General features: G+C 56.7%; 3 protein-coding genes across 16 annotated transcripts in view; all 3 read left to right on the top strand.

Annotated features, from left to right (window-relative positions):
- The window catches only part of SPEG (striated muscle enriched protein kinase), a 58763-nt gene extending 50486 nt beyond the window's left edge, over positions 1-8277 (top strand). For all 9 annotated transcript variants that reach the window (XM_050752328.1, XM_050752329.1, XM_050752331.1 and 6 more), the window contains 11 exons: positions 10-141; positions 2845-2961; positions 3146-3313; positions 3426-3548; positions 3692-3859; positions 3973-4576; positions 5043-5282; positions 5367-5590; positions 6443-6518; positions 6758-6907; positions 7241-8277. In XM_050752328.1, coding sequence (XP_050608285.1) covers positions 10-141; positions 2845-2961; positions 3146-3313; positions 3426-3548; positions 3692-3859; positions 3973-4576; positions 5043-5282; positions 5367-5590; positions 6443-6518; positions 6758-6907; positions 7241-7433 — 2195 coding nt within the window. In that variant the 3' untranslated portion in view covers positions 7434-8277. The remainder of the gene's footprint in view (positions 1-9; positions 142-2844; positions 2962-3145; positions 3314-3425; positions 3549-3691; positions 3860-3972; positions 4577-5042; positions 5283-5366; positions 5591-6442; positions 6519-6757; positions 6908-7240) is intronic.
- A 2838-nt stretch (positions 8278-11115) lies between these two features.
- On the top strand, positions 11116-13259 carry SPEGNB (SPEG neighbor). The gene is made up of 5 exons (XM_050752457.1): positions 11116-11202; positions 11340-11467; positions 11794-12101; positions 12692-12833; positions 13023-13259. Exons 2-5 carry the CDS (start codon positions 11340-11342, stop codon positions 13159-13161), a joined length of 717 nt encoding a protein of 238 aa, XP_050608414.1. The 5' UTR covers positions 11116-11202; the 3' UTR covers positions 13162-13259.
- A 565-nt stretch (positions 13260-13824) lies between these two features.
- On the top strand, positions 13825-21921 carry GMPPA (GDP-mannose pyrophosphorylase A). Of its 6 annotated transcripts, none has more exons than XM_050752428.1 (13): positions 13825-13940; positions 14937-14996; positions 15099-15196; positions 16444-16547; positions 16790-16976; positions 17322-17381; positions 19007-19137; positions 20151-20285; positions 20381-20478; positions 20647-20693; positions 20912-21004; positions 21186-21354; positions 21630-21921. In XM_050752428.1, exons 2-13 carry the CDS (start codon positions 14957-14959, stop codon positions 21728-21730), a joined length of 1263 nt encoding a protein of 420 aa, XP_050608385.1. In that variant the 5' UTR covers positions 13825-13940; positions 14937-14956; the 3' UTR covers positions 21731-21921. The 6 variants fall into 6 exon arrangements, with proteins under 6 accessions (XP_050608385.1, XP_050608381.1, XP_050608380.1 ...); XM_050752424.1 differs by having other exon boundaries at positions 13826-13907; XM_050752423.1 differs by having other exon boundaries at positions 13830-13940; positions 14942-14996.
- Positions 21922-22463: the final 542 nt, after the last annotated feature.

Genomic DNA, 22463 nt, shown 5'->3' with positions numbered 1-22463 from the left:
TCTTCACAGCCCCAGGGGAAAGCCGAAGCCGGCTCCGCTGGGGCTTCTCTCGGCAGCGGAAGGACAAGGGGTTATCGCAACCAAACCTCTCTGCCAGCATCCAAGAGGAGTTGGGTCACCAGTACGTGCGCAGTGAGTCAGGTAATAGAGGCCTGCTGGGTGAGGACCCTCCTCCCCTCCTGCTATCCCCTACCCATATCAGGGAGCTGTCATGGCTGGTGAGGGGTGGGCCACCTTGATGAGCCTAGTGGAAGGGGTCTGCTCAGACAACTATAACAATAGCAGTAGCTGTCATTCATTAGAGAAGCTAAGTGTTCTATTCAACACTTTACAAGCGCTGCCTTATTCAATCCTGCAGCATTGCTTGGGAAATATTAGTATCATTGTCTCTATTGTACAGGTGAGGAAACCGGCTTAGTGATGCTAAGGATCTGTCCAAGTCGCAGGGCTAGTAAGTGGAGCAGCTGAAGTTGAACTGTGTGACCTTCTGCAGCCAGGTCTGGGAAGGAGCTTCAGGACACCATACTTCTGTCTGTCAGGGGCTGGCCTCCTCTCTCCTGGGAGACCGTAGAAGGTTTCTGTAACTGGCTGCACTTTTCAAGGAGCTCAAGATATAGGGCCCTCCTGCCCCCACAGTTCCCCTTTAGATGTGTGTGTGCTTGGGTGTGTACCCAAAGACACTCACTTTCTCTCCAGCCTAGAGGACCACGACCCGTATTGTACCCCCTAAGTCTCCATTGCCCTGCAGCTCCGAACACCTGACTGGCCCTCCCTGACCCTTCTGTACAGAAAAGCAGCCTTCGGAGCTCTTTGCCAGCTCTTTGCCCTCTTCTGTTTCTCTGCCTGAGTGTCCTGGAGCTCCAGATAGGGAGGCATTCCCCACATGGGGTCACCCCATCCCGCCTGAAAAAGGCGCATTACTCAAGCAAAGGCTTCGGGAGGTTGGGTTTTCCAGAGCAGCATGCAGGAAAGGAGAGAGTCCGTGAAGCCAGGCTATGTGCAGGATCTTGACAAGCCACCAGTCCTGTTCTTCCTCCATTTCCTGGTAAAACTCAGAATGGAGTTGCTGTCGAGTCTTGCCTCAGCTGGGCTTGTAGGGATTGTGTCCAGCCTTGGCCAGGGCAAAGGGGGCTGCAGTGAGAGAAAAAGAGGGAGGGAAGGGCCGCTGGTGGGGAAGGGAGGGTGGAAAATGAGGGGGAAAGAAAGCGATCAGCCAGCAGAGAGGCCTGGGGACAGCTGATCCCTTCCCACCTGGGGCCTCCTCCCGGCCCAGTTTTGCTTATGCAGCTGATTTCCTGCCTAGGCAGTGTCCCCTTACCTTATCCCCTCCCTGTTCTCTGCAGAAACAAGGCTGTCCCAGTCCACTTTAACAACCAGGGCTGGCCCCTGGGAATGGGGGTGGGGCTGGCGGGGCTGGCAGGGCTGGGCCTGGGTCACTTTCACCTCTGAGAGAGGTGGCCTCTCTCTCTCTCTCCCTGCTACCCAGTACCCTCACTTGGCCTGGAGGCAGCCATTGAGAAACTGTGTTCACATTGCCTTGTTGGAGCCTCAGTGTGGGACCCCTCCTTGGGGAGCAGTGGGGTACAGCGGGAAGGGGGCACACTGCCATCCTGATCACCACTCCTGCTGAGTACTCCTCTCCTGCCTGGCTCATCCCCACTCCCAGTCCCCCACAATTCTTCAGACAGGCAGCAGCTGGGGCTCCCAAGGCTCCTCAGCTTTCTCTGCCCAGGTGAATAAAATCCACCCCCAAGTCCTCCCCTATCCCCACCCTTCACCCACCACCCCCATGGCCGAACTGGGATTCTTCTAAAGGGATATTCCCAGGGATCATGCACTCAAATCCTCAGGGCACTAAGGAGTCACAGGCTGGCTACATTGGAGGAAGGAAAACTGGTCTCATCCCTAGCCCTACCATGTGCACAGCCACCAGCTGGCTGTGAAGGCAATTTCTCTGCTTTGCTGAAACAGCCTTTCCCTGGGCGTCTGCTCCAGGCTTCTCTGCTGGCCATATTATTGAGATAATGCTAGCAACAAGAAAAGTTAGTATTTATAATCAGTTACTGTATGGCAGACACTTGACATGCCTTGTAATTGTCACAGCAAGAATCCTGTGGGCGCGGTATTATTTTCCTTGATTTACAGATTAGAAATGGAGCTTCTGAGAGAGTAAATGACTTGCACAAGGTCAGGCAGATACTGTCTCTTGCCCCTTCAAAAGCTCTCACCACTTAATTGACCTGAAGGAGTATATAGGAGACCTACGACCCTGTCCCCGGATGGCAGGTGGGAAGAGGGGCCTGGAGGCCGACACACTTCCAGGATCTGCCCACATTTTCCTAGACTGCAACTCTTTTGAGACTGCATGTTCTGAAAGAACATTCCTCATTCGGTCCCATCGCAGCTCAGGTCACTAACTCACCTCAATTCTTTTCTCACTTGCCCTGTTGTGCCCCAGAGAGGGTGGGTCTTGCAGGATCTTAACCATTATAATTTTTCAACATTTGTTTGCTTTTATTTTATTTAACAAATGCTTATAGACTGCTTAATTAGTGCCAGGCCCTGCTGTCAGTGATTTACAAACCCATGACATAAGTAGCATCGTCAATAGTCAGTGCAAGGAAAAGGCAGTCCAGCACAGTGAGGGCCTGGGGAAAGTGATGCTCGCCCCAAAGAAAATTCTTGAAGGCATGGCCTGGGGTTCCACTTTCCACATCTGCCTGGGAAGAGACAAGGTTTCACGCTGCTTCCTGATGGCTGTTTGCAGGCCTTCTCCACCCCTCCCTCAGTGGTAAGTGGGTCAGGGCCCCCACAGACAGATGGCTGTCTCTGCTTTTCCTCCAGACTTCCCCCCAGTCTTCCACATCAAACTCAAGGACCAGGTGCTGCTGGAGGGGGAGGCAGCCACCCTGCTCTGCCTGCCAGCAGCCTGCCCTGCACCGCACATCTCCTGGATGAAAGGTAAGGAAACTGCCTCCCACAGAGAGGGAGGCCAGCAAGTGGCCCTGAGCCCAGGGGATGGGAGGGGCTAGGCCAGGGTGGGGGCTGAGCATGGTTGTGGGGATGTTGGAGTAGGGAGTGAGTGAGGGGGCCTGGACATGTGCTAGCTCACTCAGCAGCTCCTCCTGCTTCTCCCTGTCCCCAGACAAGAAGTCATTGAGGTCAGAGCCCTCAGTGATCATCGTGTCCTGCAAAGATGGGCGGCAGCTGCTCAGCATCCCTCGGGTGGGCAAGCGGCACGCCGGGCTCTATGAGTGCTCCGCCACCAACGTCCTGGGCAGCATCACCAGCTCCTGTACCGTGGCTGTGGCCCGTGAGCCTGGGGCAGGGCCCCAGGGGGGTAGTGAGGGGGATGGCGGGGCAGCGCTTGAGGGGCTCTTAGCTAGGGTGTAGGGGCTCACTGGGACTCTTCTTTCTCTTGCCAGGAGTCCCAGGAAAGCTAGCTCCTCCAGAGGTGCCCCAGACCTACCAGGACACGGCGCTGGTGCTGTGGAAGCCGGGAGACAGCCGGGCACCTTGCACGTATACCCTGGAGCGGCGAGTGGATGGTGAGGATGGGGCAGCCGGAGGGTGGGGGGAGCGGCAGGGGGAGTCTGGGAAGGCCAGTGCCCTCCCGGGCTCCACAGATAGCACTGTGGGAGCTGGCGTCACCCCTTCTGTGACCTCAGCCCCTCCCCCATACTGCCTATAGGGGAGTCTGTGTGGCACCCTGTGAGCTCAGGCATCCCCGACTGTTACTACAATGTGAGCCACCTGCCAGTTGGCATGACTGTGAGGTTCCGTGTGGCCTGTGCCAACCGTGCTGGGCAGGGGCCCTTCAGCAACCCTTCTGAGAAGGTCTTTGTCAGGGGCACTCAAGGTCAGTGCAATGGTGTGGGGTGGGGGAGGAAGGGGGCCTTGAGCATAGGGTTCTTGGGGAGCACCATGGCCTTGCCCCAAGGCACCGTGGTGATGATTTTCTTTGTCTCTTAGATTCTTCAGCTGTGCCATCTGCTGCCCACCAAGAGGCCCCTGTCACCTCAGGGCCAGCCAGGGCCCCGCCTCCTGACTCTCCTACCTCACTGGCCCCACCCCCAGCTCCTGCTGCCCCCACCCCCCCGTCAGTCACTGTCAGCCCCTCATCTCCCCCTACAGCCCCCAGCCAGGCCTTGTCCTCGCTCAAGGCTGTGGGTCCGCCACCCCAGACCCCTCCACGAAGACACAGGGGCCTGCAGGCTGCCCGGCAAGCAGAGCCCACCCCACCCAGTACCCAGGTCACCCCAAGTGAGCCCAAGTCTTTCGTCCTTGACACTGGGACCCCGACCCCAGCCTCCACTCCTCAAGGGGTTAAACCAGCGTCTTCCTCTACTCCTGTGTATGTGGTGACTTCCTTCGTGTCTGCACCACCAGCCCCTGAGCCCCCAGCCCCTGAGCCCCCTCCTGAGCCTACCAAGGTGACTGTGCGGAGTCTCAGCCCGGCCAAGGAGGTGGTCAGCTCCCCTGGGAGCAGTCCCCGAAGCTCTCCCAGGCCTGAGGGTACCACTCTTCGACAGGGCCCCCCTCAGAAACCCTACACTTTCCTGGAGGAGAAAGCCAGGCAAGCAGGGCTGGGGAAGGGAAGAGGACATAGGGGAGTGGGTCAAATGTCTGGAGCGCATGGCTTCGGAGAGAAGACCAGACTGTACTGGCTGGGGTGAGGGGAAGTCCTGAGACCTGGGTTATTAGCATCATTGAGTTTAAATGTGCCAGACTACACCGCGGGCTTTAGCCATGTGATCTCATCGAATCTTCGCAACTCTGAGAGACACTGCGCTGTTAGCATCACCCATTTCACAGGTGGCAAAACTGAGGTTAGAGAAGTTCTGGGATTTACCTAAGGTACGGAGCCAGTGAGTGGCAAAGCTGGGACTCGAAGCCTGGTTTCTAGGATTGAACTCTGGAGCCCACACGGGAACTGCTGCATTCTTGCCCCTAGGGGTCCCTGCTCTCCTCCGTTAGCCTTCACTGTGAAGTGTTCCCCTCCTCTCCTCTGAGCCTGTGGTGACCCTCCCCCCGACACACAGGGGCCGCTTTGGTGTTGTGCGAGCGTGCCGGGAGAACGCCACGGGGCGAACGTTCGTGGCCAAGATCGTGCCCTATGCTGCCGAGGGCAAGCGGCGGGTCCTGCAGGAGTACGAGGTGCTGCGGACCCTGCACCACGAGCGGATCATGTCCCTGCACGAGGCCTACATCACCCCTCGGTACCTCGTGCTCATTGCTGAGAGCTGCGGCAACCGGGAGCTCCTCTGTGGGCTCAGTGACAGGTAGCTGGGCATTCTGGGGGAGTAGGGAGGAAGAGGTAGGGGAGGCTGGGCCGGGTGTCATCTGCTCCACCCCTGCTCTCCCAGGTTCCGGTATTCTGAGGATGACGTGGCCACTTACGTGGCGCAGCTGCTACAAGGCCTGGACTACCTCCACGGCCGCCATGTGCTCCACCTAGACATCAAGCCAGACAACCTGCTGTTGGCCCCTGACAACGCCCTCAAGATCGTGGACTTCGGCAGTGCCCAGCCCTACAACCCCCAGGCCCTTCGGCCCCTTGGCCACCGCACGGGCACGCTGGAGTTCATGGGTGAGGGGACCAGCTGCCAGCCAGGGTGGGGACAGGGCACTGCCAGAGAGGCAGCAGCCAGGGCTCACCCCACTTCACTTACATATGTGCCACTTATTGAGTGATTACTGTATGCAAGCAATGAATGAAGTATGTGGATTTTTCTTCCAATTGATCTTTACAATAACCCGGGAGTGTGGCACAATATTAGCCCCCTTTTACAGATGAGGAAACTGAGGTGTACATCTGATGTTAAGGATTTGTGCAATCAGACAATTATAAATGCTAGAGACGGGATTCGCTAAAGCCAAAAAGACAGGAGAATCAATTATTATTTTATTTAAATAAGGAGAACCAGCTACATTGAGTAACCTGCTAAGTGCTTGACGTTCATGATTGCTCTTCCTTAGTGTGGTTCTACAGGCCACACTTTACAGACGAGGCTATGGAGAGCCAGGCAGGTTTAGTAAATTGCCCAGGGTTCCATAGCTAGAAGGGGCAGGTCTAGGATTAGAACCAGCCAGGCTGATTTTGAAGGCTTTTAATCTTGGTGTCAGCCACACTCTTTGTGAATGGGAGCCATACCTTGGAGCTAATCCAAGGGAGCTTGTCACCCTGCTTCTCAGCCCCTCTGGAGTTCTGGGGACCCCCTCCATTTTGTGCCCAGGCTAATTCCTCAGGTGTCCCATATGTCTCTTGGGGTATGCCACCACCTCTGTCCTGCCTACTGGGCTTCAGGGCCTGCCACTTTGGTCATTCCTATGGTCTGGTGACCTGGGCATTGTCCTGCTGCTCAAGCACCCAGGGACCTCCCCCGCCCCCACTTCCCTGCCACCAGGAAGCTGGGTCAGCTTGGCCTCTGTCTCCTGTCAGCTCCGGAGATGGTGAAGGGAGAACCCATCGGCTCTGCCACGGACATCTGGGGAGCGGGTGTGCTCACTTACATTATGTGAGTGTCCCCTACCTGCCACAGCCCTCTCTGCCCACACAGTGAGCTCCCGGACTCACCTTCTGCCAACACCCTCTCCCCCATGCCCCACCTCCCCTGTACACACATCACACCGCACACTCACACTCAGGTACAGAGCAGCATGGCCCTGAGCACTGTGCACCCGACACTAATGTCCTTCCAGGCCTGGGTGTTGGCCTCCAGTCTGCCTATGTCAGTCAAGCTATCTTCCCCAACAGGCTCAGTGGACGCTCCCCGTTCTATGAGCCAGACCCCCAGGAAACGGAGGCTCGGATTGTGGGGGGCCGCTTTGATGCCTTCCAGCTGTACCCCAACACATCCCAGAGCGCCACCCTCTTCTTGCGAAAGGTCCTCTCAGTACATCCCTGGTGAGTGAGCCCCACACCTGCCATCTCCCAGTGTCACCTGCCCCCGGCCCGGCCTGTGCCAGAGATTCCCCAGCTCCTCCTCTGCTCTTAGGAAGAAGTCTGCTGCTTCTACTAAATGGTCATACTACCTACCATTTAAAGCCTGAGACAACCCCATGCAAGGCAGAATCACTGCCCCCATTCCAGAGATTGGGGAACTGAGCTCTTGAGCTGCCCAAGATCACACATGTAGGGGTGGATCCAGGATTGGGACATGGGTCTGCAGGAGGACAGAGCCCTGGCAACTCCCAGAGCCATCCTTCCAGGCTCATTATCCCTGGCTCTGCCTGGCAGGAGCCGGCCCTCCCTGCAGGACTGCTTGGCCCACCCATGGTTGCAGGACGCCTACCTGATGAAACTGCGCCGCCAGACGCTCACCTTCACCACCAACCGGCTCAAGGAGTTCCTGGGTGAGCAGAGGCGGCGCCGGGCTGAGGCCGCCACCCGCCACAAGGTGCTGCTGCGCTCCTACCCTGGCGGCCCCTAGAGGCACGGACCACAGCCAGGCCTCGGGCTTCAACTGGGGTTCCCACCAATGCCACGGGACATTCCAGGGCCCACGCTGAGCCAGGCGGGCCTGGGGCTTCGGTTACCACCAGCAGCAGCATCTGGCCGGGCTCTTACCTCATAGACCTGCAAGGACAGAGACCCCAGGGCCTCGACCTGATGCCACCCCAGGCCAAAGCCAGAGTGGGAGACCCGTTGGCCAGGCTGGGCAGGGTGGGAACAGGCAGAGGGACAAGAGGGGAATGGGGAAGTGGAGAGGAAAAGAAGTCGAGGGACAGGAAGGAGGAGGCTCTAGGAAGGTTCTGGGTTGGGGATCAGTGCGTCTCAGGGAGAACCAAGGAAGATGGGCATGGCTGGAGAGGAGGAAGAGGAAGGAACCCAGGGTGTCAGGGCAGTAGGCTGGGAGTCAGTATGGCAAAGCAGGGGCAGGACACAGATACAGTGGCAAGGGCCCAGGGCTGGGACGTGAGAGAAGGCAGCGAGGCGGTGGAGGGAGAAGAGAGGACTCAGGTGGAGGTGGGGTGGGCCAGCTGTCAGCATCCCTTAGAGGAGAAACATGGAGAGCCGGAGGCCAGCAGTCACTCAGCTCGCTGTATCCTCCTGTCCAGTGGATACAGCCCCGGGCGCTCTCTGTTGGCCCAAGGATGTCCCCAGCACCCCTCCATGGCCTTTGGCCTTCTTCCCATTCATATTTATTTATTTATTGACTTTTGTGAAGTTTCCCCTTCCATCCGATCCCTACTGCCCATGTTGTCCTGACCATCCCTCCCAGCCATCCAGCTGTCTGTCTGTCTGTCACAAGGAAATAAAAATGGCAAGCAGCATAACCTGTGTGTCCGTTGGGAGGGATGGCTGGAGGGGAAGATTGCTGGGAAGGGTTGAATCCGGGACAGGGGCATTTAGCCCTCTCTGGGCATTCCCCAACACACATTCCAGGATATACCAGCTAGCACTTTGGGTCCTTCCAACCCCCTCCTCTGACCCTCCTGGCCCCTCACCTCTCCTTATTTCTGGACGGGAGACTGTGGTCTGCTTCTCCCCTTGCAGTTTCTGGAATGCTGGCAGATCCACTGAACCCCTGCAACCAGGCTCTGGTAGCCGCCACCTCTTGTCACATGTTCCTTCATCACAATGTGGGGGATGCTGGGCTCTGAAATAGGCCAGCCCTCACCCCAATCCTGGCTCAGCCTCATTCACTCTGCCCAGAAGACAGGCAGGAGTTCTGGTCCTGACCCCTGGAGCAGAGTGGGTTTCATCCTGATGGTTGGCAAGAGTAGGTAGTGTGAGGAGCTGCAGAAGAAACCAGGACAAGGAGGTTAAGGTGGCTGGATCACCTGAGGTCAGGAGTTCAAGACCAGCCTGGCCAACATGGTGAAATCCCATCTCTACTAAAAATACAAAAATTAGTCAGTTGTGGTGGCGCATGCCTGTAGTCCCAACTACTCAGGAGGCTGAGGCAGGAGAATTGCTTGAACCTGGGAGGTGGAGGTTGCAATGAGCCAAGACTACACGACTGCACTCCAGCCTGGGTGATACAGCAAGACTCCATCTCAAAAAGAAACACTAGGACAGGCCCACGCCCCTCACCCTCCATGTCACAGCACAAATCAGAGCACATGGAGAGCACCAGATGGGAGTGCTCTAGTCTGCTGTGTCCAGCATTTTCCTAGGACTAAGGGACACACTAGCCTGGACCTTCTTGTCCACATGGCAAGTTAGGAGGTCTGCTGGGTGCTAAAGCACCTTGATTCTAGCCACAACCTTGCAATGCCATAGAATGGTCACTGGGACCTAGGACTGAGCTGCCCTGCCCTGAGGTTGGGGATGAGGGGTTGGGGGGTTGGCGGGGACCCAGATCTCCTTGCCTCCAGAGGAAATGCTCCCCTCATCCCCACCTTCAAAATTCTGTTCTTGGCAAAGTAAAAGGAACAAAGCCTCTGACCAGGGTAGAGAGAGTTGACACCACTGTGTTGCTGACGGAGGATGAGGTCCCCTTGACTCCAGCTCAGACAACCCTTTTGCCCAGCCCAGCCCAGCCTCTCTAGCTTCTCAGGACCCCAGGGAAGAGGCAATCCTCATCATCATAAAATAACAGGATGTTGGCCGGGCGCGGTGGCTCAAGCCTGTAATCCCAGCACTTTGGGAGGCCGAGACGGGCGGATCACGAGGTCAGGAGATCGAGACCATCCTGGCTAACACGGTGAAACCCCGTCTCTACTAAAAAAATACAAAAAACTAGCCGGGCGAGGTGGCGGGCGCCTGTAGTCCCAGCTACTCGGGAGGCTGAGGCAGGAGAATGGCGTGAACCCAGGAGGCGGAGCTTGCAGTGAGCTGAGATCCGGCCACTGCACTCCACCCTGGGCGGCAGAGCGAGACTCCGTCTCAAAAAATAAATAAATAAATAAAATAAAATAAAATAAAATAAAATAACAGGATGTTAAAGCCAGCTGGAAGGGACCAGAACAACGCCTTGCCTACCTGTCATTTTAGCGATGAAGATATACAGTTTGCCTGTGAGAATCTCCAATCCCCTACACACTGCAAGTGTTTTGTATAAAAATGAGGTGCCTGAACTCGTATCTTGATAAATGGTAAAATTTCTCTCCCGTCCCCCCTCTGATCTTGAGCTCCCTTCCCATCTCCATTGGAAATGGCATGTGAACTGCTTGTTCCAAACCCAGAGGAGCAAAGGTAATTTATGTCAGCAGAGCTATGTCAAAATTGCTCTGATCAAAAGGTGACAGTGCCCCCACACTAGGGCGGGTAGTTCCAATGAATGGAAGCAATGCTTCTGCCAGGTGCCCAGCCTGGGCAGATTGGCCTCCAGGCAAGCCCCAGAGGGGTTAACTGAACCCCTTCACCCCAGGTGGTCTGATGCCCCGATGCACCAATTTATGCCCCCAAAAAGGACTTGGGCAGACCTAGGGTTGGAGCCACTAGTGGTGCTAATCTCCAAGGACAGTGCAGTCTAAACAGCCCCTACCATGTGACATTGAGGGGAGTGAGTGGGGATAGGGATGGCATGGAGGGGCTGCTATTCTCAAAAAATCTTTCCCATCCCCTCCCGGTTTATCTCAGTTTACCACCAGGGGGCACAGTGTGGAAGTGACAACCCTGGACTCCTGGGGTTGGGGATAGGGTAAGAGCAAGGAGCTTCTGGATTGGTCTTGACAGCCACGTGGCCCTGTTGCCATTAGCTGTAGGGGCCCTGAGGCCCAAGCCGGTTGCTACTCTGGCTTTATTCAGGGACACCCCCGAAACACTCAAACCCCTTACCAACAGGGTGTGTTGTCTGACTATCCAGAGCCCAACCTGAGTGAAAAACTGCCCCAGTAGGAAGCTGGATCTCTTGTCAGCTAGGGGCTGAATGTGGTCCTCCTGGGAGTGGGATGGATACCCCCTGCCCTGGGAGGGGACAGGGCAGCATCCAGCTGTCCAGTTGTCCAGGTGCTGACACGAGGTGCACCCCAGAGCCGCTCGGGTTTCCCCCCACGGGCCTAGCCCAGCGGCTGAGCCAGCATCCCAGGCATCCGCAGGCTAAATAAAGAGCCTGCTTGGGTCAGAGGGAGGGGGATGGGGTCCCGGGGGGCTTGGGGCAACCACACCAAACAAGGCAAGGAGGGGAGCGATGTATAAAACCAAGCCCAGGGCTGAGCACCTGCCTGCACCCCTACTGTGCCATCCAGAAGGGCTCTGTGCTGCCTGCAATCCAGCCAGGCGACTCAAGTCCCTAGGTCAATCCCTCCACGGTAAGTCCTATCCTCAGAGAAGCCGCAGACACTCCCATTCTTCCACCCCCTTGAATGTTCTGACCATGGAGGAAAAGGGCTGAAGGTGGGACCCTCTGTCTCAACCTGGACCCCCGTATTTGTCGCCCACTCTCCAGATGTCTAAAGCAGCTCCTGCCAAAAAGTCAGTGGCTGCGGCCCCACCTCCTGGATGTACCCTGGACATCAATGACCCACAGGTCCAGAGTGCGGCCATTCGCATCCAGGCCTCTTACCGAGGCCACAGGTAAGAGGGAACCCCGGAGCTCTGTGGAGGAAGGGAGCTGCAGAGAGCGCATTCTTGAATGGGCTTTGGGGAAGGGCTGAGGGGCTTCAGCAGCCTCTAGAATGACTGGTTTTAGGGGAGGGTCTTTACTGAGATGTGGAGGAGTGGCCGGCAGGAATGCATCATCCTATCAGGGCAGCAGTTCAGGAGCAGTCCTCTTCCCTACCAAGCCACACGTTTAGGGGTCTGGCGGGCCCAGGGGACAGGCAGGAGATGGTGCACTCTCGGAAAGGGCTGCGGCCGGGCCTGTCTTGGGAGCTCTGGACCCTGACTCGGCCCGGGGGTAGGTCCCGGAAGGAGCTGCGCGAGAAGGGGCCGCCGCGGGTACTGGAGGCGCTGAAGGACGTGGTGCTGATTGAGGGCAGCGCGGCCAAGCTCACTTGCCGCATTTCGGCTTTCCCGGACCCATTCATCCGCTGGAGTAAGGACGGCAAGGAGCTACGTGACGGGCCCAAGTACCGCTACATCTTCGAGGACCCTGACGTGGTGGCACTGGTGGTGCGCGACGGCGAGCTGGCAGACCTAGGCCAGTACAGCATCAACGTCACCAACCCCTTCGGCCAGTGCTCCGACTCGGCGCGCATCCTCGTGGAAGGTACGCGCGCCCCGGGCGCAGCGCCAGGGCGCAGACCAGCCAGAGCCCGCAGCCCGGTCCAGCTGCGCGTTTACCTCTGGGCCTAGCTATAGGGTCCCTGCCAGCCCAGCGCCGGGCACGGCCTGGGCACATCGCCGCCGCCAGCCAAGTGCGTCCTTCCCTACCTCGGGATCCAGCCCCACCCGGGCTAAGCAGTCCTCTGTGGGCTTCCATCACGCGGCTCCAGGTCCCCAAGGTCACACAGCAAGTCAGAGGCAGAGCCAGGGTTGGACACGGGTCTTCTGACTCCCAACTCTGGGCAATTTCCACTACCCAGAGCGGTCTCTGAGGCACCGCGAGATGTGTGAACATTCAGGGGCTTTCGCCCGCCTTATCTCTTGATCCTCTATTCGACCCCGAGAAGTAGGAGAGGTAGGGATAAGTCCCTTTAACAGCCAAGGAGATGAAACCAGAGAGGCTAATGATTTGCTCAACGTCACGCTGTGAGTTTAAAAGCATCTGTATTTAGTGCCGGGTATTAGCTGGGGAAGTGATGCCCTGCCTCATCTCCAGGTCCTTCACGGGGTTTCGCTCCCCTTTCCTTCCCCTAGTCCCGGCGAAGATTCAAAAGGGACCCGATAACACTAAGGCGCGCAAAGGCGCCACCGTGACGCTGACTGCGGAGATCCTGGGAGAGCCTGCGCCCGACGTGGGCTGGACCAAGGACGGGGAGGACATCGAGGAGGATGACAGGCGAGGGCTGGGACCTGCGGCATGGGCAGGGCCTGGGGCTGGAACTTGGGTGGGACTGAGCCCAGAAATCTGACGAGAGTGACGGGGGCGGGGACTGGGCGGCGAGGAACAGAGTTGGCTAAGGAGCCCGGCCTAGTGCGCCCTTGTACTGACCGCGGCTCCGCCCTCCTCCCCGCCACCCCTCCGCAGGGTGTTCTTCGAGATCGGCAGCACCACCACGACGCTGACCATTCGCCGGGCCACACCCCAGGACAGCGGCAAGTACGAGGTGTACGTGGAGAACAGCCTGGGCATGGACCAGAGCTTCGCTCGCGTGGACGTAGCCTGAACGACACCCCCGGACCTTCCGCCCTGGCGCCGAGCCTGGGGGTGGTGGGACCCACAGCCTTCCTCTAGCTTGCTTAATAAAGCGGCTCTCTGATCCTCCGCGTCTGTTCTGCTCTTCCACGTCGCCATTCCCTCTCCCCTGCACCCGCGCCCACACGTATTCCACACCCCCACGCCAAGGTCACAGCCTGCTGGAGTCACAGGAAAGTCTGGAGAGCGCCCAGCGCCGTGCTGCATTTCAGACAGTCAACCTGATACAGTTGCCCTCACCGTCCAAGGCGCCCTCACTTCCCAGCGGGACCGGGGGCTGTGCCCGGGACCTCGCCTTCTCTTTTGTGCGCCTCCAGCCCCAGCCCCTCGTGGCTGTTTGCCCCCGGCCCCGCCCCTTCCAGGGCTGGCCACACCCCCCTGCTGTCCTTAGTCCCGTTTTCCTCTGGGACCCAGTTTCTCACTTAGGCTGCTGCCCCGGTGCCCATTCCCCGACAGCTCTGGTCCCAGTCTTTAAGTTCCAGGCTGTGCTTCTCAGGCCCCACCCTTCTTCTCATTTAACCCCGCCCCTCGATACCTTGGCCACGCCCCCGGACTTCAGCACCGCTCTCCTCTCCCATTAAGTTTGAAAGCGGTGAAAAGTTCAGACTACAATTCCCGGCAGAACCTGCGAATGAGTTCTCGCGACTTGCGAGAAGACACGTGCGCGGAAGAAGCTTGCAGTAGTGGGCGGCAGAGCTGGAGTAAAGGGAGCTAGTGGTAAAGGGAGCTGGTGGAGGGGTGGCGGAAGGGGTAAGGGGCGGGGGACAGCCTTAAGACAGAGGGTGGGCTCCGAGGTCCTGGCTGGCCGTGGGTGCGCCCGCGCCTGTGTTGGTCCCACAATCCCTGGCCATGAGAGGCCAGGGTTTATTGGACAGAGTCAGTTGTGGGGTTCAGAGGGTCAGCAATCAAGCAGTCCTCCGAATCCAGAGATTTAGACCCAGCCAGTCATCCGTATTAGGACTGGAGGGGGGTCAATAGGTTCAGTGTTTGAAATGCCAAGGAAACCTGTCTTTTGATTTGGGGTTCAATATATAGAGGTTAGTTTTAGGATTCATGTTCAACATATAGAGGATTTTTCCTGGGATTAGGGGTTCGCCAAATTCAGATCAGTGTTAGTTCAGTACTTGGGGGTTACGTTCAGGATTTAAATTAAATATCTGAGGCCCACTCGGGATTTGCTGTTCAATATTCAGGGTTCACTACTGGGATTCAGGGCTTAATATCTAGAATGAAGACACAACACTTTGGGAATCAGTGAGTTTGAGGCTTCAGTATTTTGAGGTTTGGGTCTGAGAAGGGGGTCTCTGCCAGGTTTCTGAATTTGCAGAATTTGTTCATGGCCAGAGGGAAGTCTTTTAGAGATCAAATTGTGGGGCGTGAATTTCAGAATTTGGGAGGAATCACTGTGAGGTTTGAAGGCCGACTGGAATCTGGGTTGGGATTTGAGATGTGTGGGATTTGTGAGGTTCTGTCCAGGCAGGGACTATATTGAGCTTTGGGTTTACATCTTGGGGGAGGGCTAAGTGCTGCTATTTGGGGTTTGGGGTTTGGTTGGGGTGTGAGATCTGAGCCTGATTTCTCCGCTGGGATTTGAGATGTGTGGGATTTGTGAGGTGTTGGGTCCAGGCAGAGACTATATTGAGCTTTGGGTTTACATCTTGGGAGAGGGTTAAGTGTTGCTATTTGGGTTTTGGGGCTTGGTTGGGGTATGAGATCTGAGCTTGATTTCTCTGTTGGGATTTGAAGTTTAGGTAGCAGTCACCATCATGCTCAAAGCGGTGATCCTGATTGGAGGCCCTCAAAAGGGTGAGGTGCCAGGGGAATGGGGGGAGGAGGTTGGGCTGGTGTGGTAGGCAGAATGGGGGCAGAGGAAGGCAGGAAGCCAAAACGTTATCTCTCCTCTCCCAGGAACTCGCTTCAGACCTTTGTCTTTTGAGGTGCCCAAACCACTGTTTCCTGTGGCAGGGGTCCCTATGATCCAACATCATATTGAAGCCTGTGCCCAGGTAACCTCAGGGGTTCCCCTCTCTCCCCTCACTTCCTGCTCATCTTCATGCTATGTTTCCCCCTTTCCCAACCATAATCTCTTCCCACCAGGCATAACTCCAAGGACCATCATTCACAGATGACAATGTGAATGGCGCCCCCTCAAGTTATGCTGTGCAGCTGCCCTGCTGTCTTCCCCTAATCTAGTTTCTCATCTGGCCTCTTCCTGCTCAGATTTCACTCCTATTTTTAAAGTATGGAATGTGAGATCAGGCAAGGATCTTGGAGACAATGTAAAGCCGTAGCATGGAGACTCTTAATGATAACCAGGCACAAATTCATATCCTTGATCACCGTGATGCTCATTTCTTTATTGCTTTTCGTATTGAGACAGGCAAGGTTTTGGTTTGAATTCAGTCTCTGCCTGCTGTGAGGCCTGCAACAAATAACACACCCTCTCTGACACTCAGTTTCCTTATGTGTAAAATGGGGGAGATTAGACCTACTTTGTTGGGTGGTGAAGCTTAGAAATGACATTTGTAAAATGCCTAGTACAACACAGACCCTTGATACATGGTACCCTTACCTCATGCTGATCTCAAGCTTAGGCTGACAGATAATAAAAATGAGGGCGGGGGCCGGGGAATGGATTAATGCAGCTTGGTAGGCAAAGTCTTTCTTAGAGTGAGTCCCAGTTCTGGTTGGTGGGGGTAATAATAATTGATTGAAAGATCAGGCCTGGCATGGTAGCTCATGTCTGTAATCCCAACACTTTTTGAGGCCAAGTTGGGAGGATCGCTTGAGGCCAGGAGTTCTAGCCTAGCCTTGGCAACATCAAGAGACCCCTTCTCTACAAAAAGTTTAAAAATTAGCTAGATGTGGTGGCCTGGCTGTAGTCATAGCTGCTCTAGAGGCTGAGGCAGGTGGTGACATGGCTGTAGTCCTCGAAACTCGAGAGGCTGAGGTGGGAGGATCGCTTGAGCCCAGGAGGTGGAGGCTGTAGTGAGCCAAAATCATGCCACTGCACTCCAGCCTGGGCAACAGAGCGAGACCTTTTTTCATAAAAACAAAACAAAAAAAGATCAGGCCTCCGACTTCCTCCAACTTCCTCATTGTCCAGAGGAGAAAATAGCCCAGAGTGGTGAGTGCCCTGGGACCCCACAGCTGAGACTAAAACTGGTTTCTGGACTTTGGGCCAGCCCTAAGGATTTCCCCAACATCACCTCCTGTTAGACATTCTTCCTCCCAGCCTTTCCCTTTTCCTCAGGTCCCTGGGATGCAGGAGATTCTGCTCATTGGCTTCTACCAACCTGATGAGCCCCTCACCCAGTTCCTAGAAGCCACCCAGCAGGAGTTTAACCTTCCAGTCAGGTGTTTGTGCACACACTCATATATGGGGGTGGGGAGGATGCCCTAGGCCTCTGAATTCTTGGGAGTGGGTTGAGTCAGCATTTGCCAGAGTTCATCCTCACCTAGTAGAAGGATTCTTATTTGGACATCACTGAATCCCTGAATATATAGAGTTTCTCTGTGGGCCTTGGGCAGGAGTACTCCTGGGAGCAGGCGGTGGGGGTCAAGATCCACTGAGCTGGCTCTTGGGTCCCTGGGGACAGGTACCTGCAGGAATTTGCCCCCCTAGGCACAGGGGGTGGTCTCTACCATTTTCGAGACCAGATCCTGGCTGGGAGCCCCGAGGCATTCTTCGTGCTTAATGCTGATGTCTGCTCTGACTTCCCCTTGAGTGCTATGTTGGAAGCCCACCGACGCCAGCGTCACCCTTTCTTACTCCTTGGCACTACGGTGAGGGGGTCAGGAGGACTGGAGGGTGTAGAGGAGGTGACCCCAAGAGCTTCCTGGAATTCAGGGTATTGGGGAGGCAGGGGCACCCTGGGCGTTGGTGTGGGAGCTGGTGTCAGGAGGGAGATGCGCTGCTCTGGCAGGCATGGAGGTGTTAGTGGAGACCCCGAGCCCTCTGGCTGTTTAGAAGTAGGGAGGGGGAGGGCAGCTGTCAGTTTCCACCCTTGCTGAAGGCCTGTCAGTGGCAGAGCTGCATGCCAGGTGCTGTAGGGGAGGGAAAGAAAGGAAAAACAGAGGTGGCTGCCCTGGAGCAGGCAGGTCACTATCTCAGGTGTGTCTGTCTTTCAGGCTAACAGGACGCAGTCCCTCAACTACGGCTGCATCGTTGAGAATCCACAGACACATGAGGTGAGAGCGGAGAGGGGGCTGGGTGGGCCCCTACTCTGTGTCATCATCCCCTCTACCTCAGGCCTCTAGAGAATGCTGGCACAGTATGGGGTGGGCCCTAGTCTTGTCAGACAGGTGAGACGCTCCCGATTAATCATCTTACATCCCTTTAAGAGAGATTGACCAGGGGGAGGGGGGAATGGTTAATTTTCCTGCAGGTGGTGCTGTAATAAATGTATGCACAGTGCATAATGGGAACACCAAGGCGGGGCCCAGCCCAGCCTTGCCAGGGTAGGAGTAGGGAGGGCTTCCTGCAGGAAGCAAGGTCTGAGCGGAGTCCCATTTGTCTACATGACAGAGACAGGAAGGTATTACAGGCAGAGGGAATGGCAGGTGTAAAGGCCTGGAGGTAGGAAATAACATACCGGAGGCAGGAACATGATAGGCTAGGTAGCAGAGCTCTCTCCTGGTTTGTGAAACTCCCTTCTCCTACTCCTCTTGACTTTCACATAGCCCTCCCTCCTTTATTTATTTGTTTATTTTTTGAGACAGGGTCTCACTTTGTCTTCCAGGCTGGAGTGCATGATCTTGGTGCGATCTTGGCTCGATCTTGGCTCACTGCATCCTCGACCTCCCAAGTTTAAGCCATTCTCCCACTTCAGCCCCTCAAGTAGCTGGGACTATAGGTGTGAGCCACCACACCCAGCTAAATTTTTTTAGCCTGTTGCCCAGGCTGGAGTGCAGTGGTGTGACCTCGGCTCACTGAAGTCTCTGCCTCTTGGGTTCAAGCCATTCTCCTGCCTCAGCCTCCTGAGTAGCTGGGATTCAGGCATGTGCCACCATGCCTGGCTAATTTTTGTATTTTTAGTAGAGTCAGGGTTTCGTCACATTGCCCAGACTGGTCTCGAACTCCTGCGCTCAAGTGATGCACCCACTTCAGCCTCCCAAAGTGCTAGGATTATAGGCATGAGCCACCACCATACCTGGTCTCACATACCCCTTTTATTTGTTCGTGCTTTAATATAAAACATACATATAAACACTCACACACACATGCATGTACACACATACACATAGATAGTTTTGTGCTAAGCACCAGGTAGGTGTGAGAGAAACAGAGCCAAATGGGTGCAGTCCCTGCCTCATGGGCACCATTAGTCTAATAGGAGTGACAGAATCAAAAGCCAACCTTTGCAAATGATACAATGCCAAGGGTGAGGCGTGGCCAGAGTTCCGGAGTGCCCAGGCATGAATAGCTAACTCTGGGGCCAGCAAGAGAGGACGCACAGAGAGAGTGACCGTGTCAACTGGGTTTGGAAAGGTGGGCTTTCCAGATGAAGAGATGAGAAAGGCCATTCCAGGCACAGGCATGCAGTCGGGTGGAAACGCGTCTGAGAGGTAGGCGGTGGGGAGGATCAGGCAGGGAAAGCCATGGACTTTGGACTTATCTGAAGGTGAATCAGGTGAAGGGCAGTCATCTCAGGGTTTAAAGCCAGGCAGCAGTAGGATGCGGACACGCACTGCATTTTAGCCAGGCCACCCTGGCAGCAGGGAGGAGAGGCAGGAAGGGCCTGGAAATCAGAGGGTCTTAGGGGACTGTGGCAGTAGTCCCTTCTTCTACTGAAGCCAGCCTGCTCTGTTCACAGGTATTGCACTATGTGGAGAAACCCAGCACATTTATCAGTGACATCATCAACTGCGGCATCTACCTCTTTTCTCCTGAAGCCCTGAAGCCTCTTCGGGATGTCTTCCAGCGTAATCAGCAGGATGGGCAATTGTGAGGCAGGCCCCATAGCCCTGTGACCCCAAGTACCCCCAGTCACGGACCCCAACACATACCAGTCTCTGCAGGCTCCATCTCAACTTGCTCACCTTCCTCCTCCCCTTTCCCTTCTCCACTTGCCATCTCCAGCAGAGCCTCCTGAGTCCCTCCCCTTCTAACCTCATTCTGTCCCTCTTCCTTATCCATCCCAGTTCCTCCTCTGTCACTGCCTGCCCACTCCCCTTCTGGTCCATTTCTGCCAAGCCCTGAGTGTCCCAGAGACGTCTTTCAGAACAGACGGCAACACACAGTTGGGCGCACACACGCTCGGGTGCAGACGTGTGCACGTGCACACACAGACAGACATGCACACTCTCAGGCTGAGGCTCCTCTTGGAACAGAGCACCTAGAGCCCTGCTCGCCAGTCCCAGGGTCTTCCCTCCTAGGGCTAGAAGCTGTTCCCTTCTAGGGATCCTTGCCTTACTCCCACATCGCCCCATGTAAGGCCTCCTCCCCTCATAGCCATTTCTCACTCCCACCCGTGTCTCTGCTTCCCTCTCCATCTCTCCTGGCCTCTCTGTCTCTGTCTCTGCTGAGCTGGCATCTCTACCATCTCTCTCTCCCTCTCTTTCTGTGACTGTCTCTGCCCTCACCAGCTGCCTTGCTCTGGGGTGAGTCTGTCTGTGTTTCATTCCATCCAATGAGTGGGAGGGTAACTTGGAGGGGGTAAAGGGCTGAATGGGGACGAGAATGTGAAAATGGGGGGAACTCCTTCTGGAAATGGGGCAGGGATGGGAAGCAGGCCTCTGCCTGGGGCTCCCTTGTGATAGCACCCACCCGAGCTGGGGCTGGCTGGGAGAGTTTCCTGGGATGAGAGCAGCCCTTTGGAGAGGACCGGACCAGACCTGGAGAGAGGGGCTTAGAGAGGTGGTGGGAATCCCTCCCACTCCTGTCCCCGGGAGACTGTGTTAGCCCCACAGCCGGGGCTCAGCCGGGGGACTGATGTCAGCATTCTTCCTCTCTGCCAGGGAGGACTCACCAGGCTTGTGGCCAGGGGCAGGTACCATCCGCCTAGAGCAGGATGTGTTTTCAGCCCTGGCAGGGCAGGGCCAGATATACGTGCATCTCACTGATGGTATCTGGAGCCAGATCAAGTCCGCCGGGTATGGAAGGCTGGGTCCCCTGGAGATTGAAACTTTGGGGTGGTGGGCACAGGCCCTGCTGACCCCTGAGCCCCTGCCCCCCTTGTGGCCCCCAGTTCAGCCCTCTACGCCTCCCGCCTCTACCTGAGCCGATACCAGGATACTCACCCAGAACGGCTGGCCAAGCACACCCCAGGGGGCCCACGGATCCGAGGTACCCAACCTGCCCCAATTCCTAACCTTTGGCTTCCACCCCAGCCCCTCTGCCCTCTGAACCAGCTTTCTTGACCTCGAGTCCAGAGTTGAAGCCTCAATCCCTGCCCCTCCCTGATCCAAATTCGGTTTGGGATATTTGCCCCCAGGGCCTCTCTTCTGCTTCTAGGGAATGTGTACATCCACCCGACTGCCAAGGTGGCCCCCTCGGCTGTGGTGAGTGCTGGGCCCAGCCCCAGGGAGGGGAGGGTGGTGGTCGGATGGATGGAGGGTGCCCACACTGCCTGAGTTCTGGGTGCTGGTTTCTCCACTTTGTCACAGCCTGTTGTGTGGCCTCGAGCAGGTCGCTTCTGCCTTATCTGTTCTAGAAGGGAGTTGGATTTGGGGATCCTCCAAGTCCCTCCAGGGCTTATGGTGTGTGCTTCTCTCCACAGCTGGGCCCCAACGTCTCCATCGGGAAGGGGGTGACCGTGGGTGAGGGTGTGCGGCTCCGGGAGAGCATTGTCCTCCATGGAGCCACGTTACAGGTAGGCACCAGCAGACACAGCCGCATGTGACACCCCAAGAGCCTGCGGGGAGGGCCCAGGTATCCCCCCAAGAACAGAGAAGGGTGAATGCCATGGGGTCTGCATCTGGCCCCACCTCACACCTTCCGGTTCCTGCTGCCTCCTACCCCTTCCCCTTACTTTTCACCCTCCTCTTTGGCAGGAGCACACGTGTGTTCTGCATAGCATTGTGGGTTGGGGGAGCACCGTGGGACGCTGGGCCCGCGTGGAGGGTACTCCCAATGACCCCAACCCCAATGATCCCCGAGCCCGCATGGACAGTGAGAGCCTCTTCAAGGATGGGAAGTTGCTGCCTGCCATCACCATCCTGGGTATGGCTTCCTGGGGGCCAGGGCTGGGGGAACCCCACAGCTGATGGCCAGTGACTCTGGGGAGCATTCATTCCTCTTGTGTGCACGCGTGTTTCTTCTTTGAGCAAACAGTTACCAGGGGCCTGCTGTGTGCCAGGCCCTGTGTGAGTCACCAGGGGCATGAGGCCAGGGGCACAGATGGCATGAGGGGTCCCTCCCTGCTGGCAGTGGCCCCCAGCTCCCTGCTCCTGTCTCCCCTCCCATGACCTCCCCTGATGCCCTCATCCACGCCGCAGGCTGCCGAGTCCGGATCCCTGCCGAGGTGCTCATCCTGAACTCGATTGTTCTGCCACACAAGGAGCTGAGCCGAAGCTTCACCAACCAGATCATCCTCTGAGTGGGGCTGCCAGAAGGCCTCCAGCTCCTACCCGCTCCCCTTGAGGCTGCCTCCTGCTTGGCCAGCCTCTGTCTAGAAAGGACTAGAGAAAGCCAGGCAGGATCGTCACACGCTGGGGAGCAATGTGGGTGGCCTGGGGACTCCTGGGCTTTCTCCCTCCCGACTCCCTAATAAACCCCATGAACCTTGGAGCCAGCACGGACTCTACTTATGTCTGGGCTGGGGGTGGGGGCGGAAGCAGGGCAGCTGAGTCAGGCCCCCCCACATTAGCATTTAAATTGGAGTCGTTGCTGCGGGCTCATGAATAATGAATCTGGAGCCCTGGTAAATCTCCCCCTCCCACTGCCTCAGCCTCGTGCGCTGCTCGGGAGGAAGGCCCTCAAGGCTCCCCAGCCTGCCTGGCCCCCGCCTTTGCCCCTGCCTTCCTGCCTCCCTGTTCCTCCCCACGGAGCCTGGCTCAGGCCCTCATGTGCAAGGATTCCGAAGGGAAGGGTGAAGGATTTCGGTTGGGCAGCGGGCACAGGAACTGGGGCCACAGGCCCAGAGGCTGATCCCGACAACCCGCTCTGCTCAGTTCCTGCCGAGCCCAGCCCTGGCCGGTTTTCCGCTTTGCCAGCTCCATCTGCTCCCAGCTTGGCTTTTGGCAGGGTGGGGGTTTCGCCTCTACGCGAGGCCTCATGTCTCTGTCTTCCACTCCCCTGGCAGGCTGGGTGGGCCTGAGCTGGTGCCATTC

Source organism: Macaca thibetana, chromosome 12 (genome assembly GCF_024542745.1).
Source record: "Macaca thibetana thibetana isolate TM-01 chromosome 12, ASM2454274v1, whole genome shotgun sequence".
Taxonomy (NCBI): domain Eukaryota; kingdom Metazoa; phylum Chordata; class Mammalia; order Primates; family Cercopithecidae; genus Macaca; species Macaca thibetana.
Note: the sequence above shows the minus strand (reverse complement) of the source record. Positions and strands in the feature narration are given on the sequence as shown.

Coding starts and splice junctions, on each gene's coding strand:
- SPEGNB (XM_050752457.1), top strand. CDS start 11,340: ATGTCTAAAGCAGCTCCTGCCAAAAAGTCAGTGGCTGCGGCCCCACCT. Junction 11,468..11,793: donor GCCTCTTACCGAGGCCACAG/GTAAGAGGGAAC, acceptor GCCCGGGGGTAG/GTCCCGGAAGGAGCTGCGCG. Junction 12,834..13,022: donor GACATCGAGGAGGATGACAG/GCGAGGGCTGGG, acceptor ACCCCTCCGCAG/GGTGTTCTTCGAGATCGGCA.
- GMPPA (XM_050752428.1), top strand. CDS start 14,957: ATGCTCAAAGCGGTGATCCTGATTGGAGGCCCTCAAAAGG. Junction 14,997..15,098: donor GATTGGAGGCCCTCAAAAGG/GTGAGGTGCCAG, acceptor CTCCTCTCCCAG/GAACTCGCTTCAGACCTTTG. Junction 21,005..21,185: donor TCCATGGAGCCACGTTACAG/GTAGGCACCAGC, acceptor CCTCTTTGGCAG/GAGCACACGTGTGTTCTGCA.